Here is a 6,417-nt window from a genome sequence, read left to right as displayed (position 1 = left end):
TTTATCTCTCTTCTAAAAACGGGCTCGTGACGGGAACAAGCGTCGCGTGGCTGCCGCTCATCAGCCACTCGGTTCATCGTGCTTCCGGTCCCGACAACTTCAAAGTAGTTTAAAAAAAACACGCTCGGTAGTCTGTCTGTGAGTGTGTGTGTGTGTTAGAGTGTGTGTGACATCCAGAGTAAGAACCAGGAAGAGTGCTGAAGAGAGAGAGAGAGAGAGAGAGAGAGAGAGAGAGAGCAGGAAGGCGGGACGAACAAAGTCTGCAGTACCGGAAACCGTCAGCAGGGGGCGTTTAGATCAGTGGTGTCCAAACTTTTATATATTAATATTGTAAACTGTTTGTGTTTTCACCTCTTCAAAAATAAAGTAAATATAAAACAAATAATTACAGAGAAAACTTTTTTATTTAATGTAAATCTTTGTAGACCAGAATCAAAAGGTTTGAAAAAAACCTTCAATAAAAGGAAATCAAATACTTTCATTCTTGTTTTTTTTATGTTTCTCTCAGACTCAGGTCTGTCACGTGGTTATTTTTGTTGTAAAAGCTTCCTGTATTTAACTCAGGTTATTAAAGGGTTAAACAGTCTGCTTGTTTGCTTTCACAGTTGATTAAAAAGTGAAAATAATAAAAGCTGTTTATACTGAACATTTCTTATTTTATATCTTTCAGCCTTCGCCAACATGAAAAAGAAAAATAAGTTGATATTCCATCTGAATGAGGCCTCGGGATAAAATCTTCTGATTCTTCGACTGATGTCGGGGGGCCGCACTTTAAACACCCCTGGTTCAGGGTTTTATAAAGTCCTGATCAGGACCACCTCCAGGTATTATGGTCCCCGTGGATTCAGGGACTGGGACTCACTGGGGCCCCTCCAACCAGAGTCCACACCTTGTCCTTTAACCTTTATTGACACATGTAAGTGTTCACAGCAGTGATCACGTGACCCTCTCAGCTGTCAGACGGCGCCCCGTTAGGGAGACGTTGCCAAACTTCAACATTTTGATGCAACGCTGTTTAAAGTTTGTCAGCTGTTTCCTGTTGACAAGCAGCGCCTCTGATGGCTTGAAGCGTGATGTGCACACACACACACACACACACACACACACACACGGATATCAAATGCTGAGTAATGCATCATCATGCTGAGTGACGTCCCGTGTGTCCCAGCAGGGGGCGCTGCAGTCTCAGCCTAACCACAGGCTGAGAGCTGAGGCAGCTACACGGCGCCCACCTGACCTTAAAAACACTTAGAGCTAAAAAATAATCTTTGCTAGAAACAGTTCATATTGAGCATGATGATGTAATATATCCCATAATGCATTGCATCAGCTGTTTAACTCATCTCTGAGCACATATTCAAGGACACACGCTGAAAGAAGAAGACAGGAGGCGTGACTACATTAATAGAATATTTTATTTAGAGGAACATAACAGCACAGCGATGTTCACGTCTAAGCAGGAAATAAGAACCGAGCACGCCGAGAAGAAACGCCATCCTCCGAGCAGGAATGAATCACGAGAGGAGCAGCTGGAAGAGAAGACATGAGTGAGGTCACAGGGTCAGAGAGGCGTCAGAGGCGTTCAGCGCGTGGATCAAGACTCACCGCGGCGTTACTCCCCGGAGGGCCGCACGCTCTCAAAGATGCCGGCCTGTCTCATGTTGTTGAACTCTTTGGCCGAGTCGTACGTCTTGTAGAAGTCAGCGTAGGCCTGTTTCCTGGGCTCCGTCACGCCGTACTGAAACACACACACACACGCACGTGAACCAGATCCATGACACCTTAGAGCACCTCGACCTCGACCGGCCCGTCATCAGATACAGAGACACGTTTATTTATAGATCAGGTCACAGACTCGCTCTCATTGGTCAGAGAGGGACACACACACACACACACACACACACTTGATATAAAAATGTCATATTGAATTCTACCTAAAGATAAAAGTGACAAAAAAAAAAATAAACGTGGATCCTGCCTGAGCCCGGTGTCTGCAGGCGTGCGAGGACACGTCTCCCGGTGAAGAGGCGGAGACGTCGTACCTGCGACGCCATGCTGCTCTTTCCTCTCTCTCTCCCCCTCTCTCTCTCCCTCCCTCCCTCCCTCTCTCTCTGCAGATCGACAGCAGACCCCTGCTCTTTGACACGGTTCACATTATTTGAGACTTTTATTTCTTCTACCTTCAATAATCCCTTATAATCCTGCTCACTTTATACCGTTTACATTATTCTAGACTTTTATTATTTTGTACATTTAAATAACTTGTATGATTTCCCACTGCAGGAAACCTGAAGTGAAATCAGATTCTCCACCTGAACATCCGTCTGTCATCATTTTATCAACACTGCACGAGCAAGAAGAAAGTCTGAGACGTGTCTCCTGAGCAGCTCCACGTTTACGTCTCATCCTCAGCTTTATTTCCTCGTGGTAACAGCGTGTGTGGTCACGTGACCCGTGTTCTCACCTTGAATGCGACCGCAGCGATGATGGACAGAGTGAAAGCGATGGGCAGGTGAAACCTCAGACGCTTCCCCAGCAGCCCCCTCATCACAGGTTTAGGCAGAGACATGTTGGATCACCTGCAGCAGCAGAAGAAGAAATCACCGTCACTCACTTTGTATGAGAGAGACGACTCACAGCAGGTCAGTGACGTCAGCCTCCTCATGAGAGCTGTCTGGCTCCGCCCCCTCCTCTCACACAGGGCAGCATGTGGTGGACACTGTAGCTTCAGCGTTTAGCCAGCTCTGCATGTGGTGGACACTGTAGCTTCAGCGTTTAGCCAGCTCTGCATGTGGTGGACACTGTAGCTTCAGTGTTTAGCCAGCTCTGCATGTGGTGGACACTGTAGCTTCAGTGTTTAGCCAGCTCTGCATGTGGTGCACACTGTAGCTTCAGTGTTTAGCCAGCTCTGCATGTGGTGAACACTGTAGCTTCAGTGTTTAGCCAGCTCTGCATGTGGTGGACACTGTAGCTTCAGTGTTTAGCCAGCTCTGCATGTGGTGGACACTGTAGCTTCAGTGTTTAGCCAGCTCTGCATGTGGTGCACACTGTAGCTTCAGTGTTTAGCCAGCTCTGCATGTGGTGGACACTGTAGCTTCAGTGTTTAGCCAGCTCTGCATGTGGTGGACACTGTAGCTTCAGTGTTTAGCCAGCTCTGCATGGGTCTGTAAAGCTTTCTGCGTTCTAACCTCTCTCCATGTTTCATCTCCAACATTGATCCTAGTTTGAGCAGCTTTCTGCTGCTGGAGCTTATTAGAAACATGCAGAGGCTTTTTAGCTCGGGTACAATCACTTCTATCTGAAGCAGTTCCACTGCCCGCTTCCATCGCTGCAACACCTGTTCACCTGATAACTGCTCTCATATCTGGCAAACCCAGGGGCGTCCAAAACGGCCTTCAAAGCCCCGCCTACCTTCTCTGGTCCAATCAGATCCAGAGCGTTCAGGAGCAGAATCTAAAGTTAGAAGGAGGACATACTGGCTGCTGCATTGTTGTCAGAGAAGCTTCAACACAGCAGGTTTCCTTCATGATCACACAGGAAGAGAGCAGCTCTCTGATTGGTTCTATAAATGTTAATAACGTCATAAACAGCTTTTGTGTCCCTGAAGTCACGTGACCTCTGTCTCTGACCTTAAAGGTGGACGTAACCCTGATGACCCTGAGGTGTAACGTGTGTCACTCTAACATTATTTCAGTGTTTACAGAGCGTTTTAGTTAACGTTAATCTGCACTGAGCATGCGCAAATCAGACATCATAAATTAGATGGACTGTGACTTTGGATTAAATGTTCACTGTTAAGCATTAAGATGACATGAACTGTGCACTCTACGTTAATGTGTCAACATAATAATAAAAGCTTTAGTTAGCCGTTAGCTCGAAGCTAATAACGGCACCATGATCTGTTAGCATCAGCTAGCCGCTAGGGTAACCTGTGAGAAGAGCGGCAGAAATTCCGGATAAATCCGGATATAAAGAGTTCACTGTCTCTTGTTAAGGCCTCCTGTGTCTCTTTAAATTCACCAAACACGTGTACAGAGTGTTAAATGAACAGAATACTCACTTGCTGGACTCACGACCTTCACAGTAAACCGCAAACACAGTTCAGCAGCGCAGCTCTACCGGAAGAGATTCTACCGGAGCCGCAGAGGGACACAACTCATATGTCTCTACAAAAAGCGAAGTCAGGCCAGCTGAGGTCAATGACAAAGAAGTCAGACAGGAATAACAAACAATTAATGTGTTCATCAAATTATACAATGCACCTCCATGAGAGTATGGCAGAGTACACGTGTTTATACATTTATTGATTATTGATTGATTTATACATGTTAACGTGTTAATTTAATCCGAAAGAGGATTTATTTATTTTAGCTCTGATTCAGGACTGAGCGTGTAAAGCTGGATTATGGATTTAATTTATTTTCCAGTCATGTGGCGCACTGTAGCTCCACTCTCCCACACATATCTTTATCTTTAAACAACTACAAGTTAAACTGTCGTGAACACGAACCACTATATTGTTCTGTAAATTAACATTTAGATGTTGTAGTACCACAGTTTGACCACAAGATGGAAGCAGACACACTGATATGATCTTCAACAGACTCAGCGTCCAGTCAAACATCTCTGTTGATGAACTGTTTGTGTGCGCGCGAGGCAGCGGCTCCTCTCACGTGCTTTCAGACTAAAACATGAACACGTGGCTTTTTGTTGTTGTTATTTACAGGTGGAGCTCATTTGAAATAAAGTTTAATTTTTAAAGCAGCTTACAGCAGAGCTCATGCGCTCATCTTGTATTGGGTACTGGGTGTCGTGGAGGGGATCAGCCTGAGGCACAGCTGAGGGGTTCTGGAAGTCCAGATCCCGTTAACACGACCTTCAGCTCGTCAGCGCTCTTCTTCCTCTTGATGACACTTCAAAGATTCTCGGTGCGGTTCACGTCAGGAGAGTAAGCCGGCCAATCGAGCGCAGTGGCACCCCGACCAGCAAGACCAGTTACTGGTAGTTCTGGATCAGTGGTCAGAAGTGGTGCTGGAACTCAGCGTCTCCATCACGGACTCAGGATCTGATCCAACACAGCAGAGGACATGACGCCCCAAAACACTGACTGTGGAAACTTCCCTCTGGACTTCTGACCCCCGAAGAGAATCCATGAGAGACCCCAGACCCGTCAGTACAGAGGAGCTGAACGGCGCCATCAAAGGTCAGAGGTCAAAGATCAATTACAGTTAAATATTTCACTGTAGAAATCGTGGACACTGTGGACAGCTGAGTCAACAAACATTTAGATAAGGTGAGCGTCGATGACGGAGGCTTGAAGAACAGACGCTGTCGAGTGAAACGTTTTAACAGGAACTTTTATTTTAAACAGGATTGGGTCATTCTCTGTGAGGCCATGTTGGATCTCATCCTGACTCCACACGAGGTGATTTAAGGACAGGTCGAGTGAAGTCTACGTCTGCAGTGGGTAGTCAGCCTGACCGGGACCCGTTGAGCAACCTGACCTGATTTAACCAATGAGTGAAGAGACATCTCACTGAGAGATCACATGTCTATAAAAACAGGTTTTCAGGAGGGATTCAAGCGATGCCACTGACTCTGCATGTCTTCATGATGTTTACATGTTTGGTATTGATGGACTTCTGTTTCACAGCAAAGAGCCTCTCGGGGACAGTAAAGATGTTCTAATCCAATCAGATTGAAGGAGTGCTGGTGCAGCGTTGAAGGTGACCTTGTGCAGCTCATGGCTGCGGCTCTGTTGGACCGGGACAGACTCATCGTCTCACTGAACTCTGATGGCTTTTGGACCAAGCTGTGGGTTTAAAATCTGATTATGTTTGTCATCTGCTCCAAGTGAAATATGGAACAATGGCCGAGTGTGTTTCTGCTGCATGAGTGTGTTTACCACGGCCAGGCCAATCAGCAGAGTAAACACTGATATCAGATATTGGCAGCTAGCGGTCTGCAGAGTGCAAACACACATGCACAGCTGATTGGTGTGTACAGACTGTGTGTGTGTGTGTGTGTGTGTGTGTGTTGTGATATATTGGTGTTTTAGGATCTGCGTGGTGGGAAGAACATTTACGAGAAGTGTTTCATAAAAGCTGCAGATCGAGTGAAGCAAAAACAACATCATACATGCAGAGGCCGCTGTGAACAGGCAAGACAGGACACCACTACAGACCAGTAGCCCCCCCCCCCCCTTAGGAGAGTCTCTCTGGGCCTGATTTACTAAGATCTCAATTAAACAGTACTAAACTGCGTGTTCACTGCAGAAGTTTGCACGTTTGGCTTGAGGGCGTTTTGCGGGTGATTTACTAAGAACATTTGCGTGATGACGTCAGGTGCAAACCTCGTGGAGGCGGGAGGATGTCTGTCAGGTTCTGCTGGTTTACGTCACAGCTGGACGACTGCAGG

At 46.4% G+C, this 6,417-nt stretch overlaps 1 protein-coding gene across 1 annotated transcript; it reads right to left on the bottom strand.

Moving 5' to 3' along the window:
• Positions 1-1,397: 1,397 nt before the first annotated feature.
• cox6c (cytochrome c oxidase subunit 6C) lies at positions 1,398-4,180 on the bottom strand. The gene is made up of 4 exons (XM_079342062.1): positions 4,061-4,180; positions 2,465-2,579; positions 1,606-1,738; positions 1,398-1,529 (listed from the first exon to the last, which is right to left on the bottom strand). The coding sequence occupies exons 2-3, from the start codon at positions 2,567-2,569 to the stop codon at positions 1,613-1,615; spliced, it is 231 nt and encodes a 76-aa protein (XP_079198188.1). The 5' UTR covers positions 2,570-2,579; positions 4,061-4,180; the 3' UTR covers positions 1,398-1,529; positions 1,606-1,612.
• Between the last annotated feature and the right edge of the window lie 2,237 nt (positions 4,181-6,417).

Source organism: Symphodus melops, assembly GCF_947650265.1.
Source record: "Symphodus melops genome assembly, chromosome: 4".
NCBI lineage: Eukaryota > Metazoa > Chordata > Actinopteri > Labriformes > Labridae > Symphodus > Symphodus melops.
The sequence above is the reverse complement of the archived record's forward strand: the minus strand, read 5'-3'. Positions and strand labels throughout refer to the sequence as shown.

Bases quoted from the DNA above. Each gene is read 5' to 3' on its own strand.
- cox6c (XM_079342062.1), bottom strand. From the start codon at position 2,569: ATGTCTCTGCCTAAACCTGTGATGAGGGGGCTGCTGGGGAAGCGTCTG. The intron at 1,739-2,464 runs GTGAGAACACGG...TGTGTGTTTCAG, and splicing joins TCGCTGCGGTCGCATTCAAG to TACGGCGTGACGGAGCCCAG.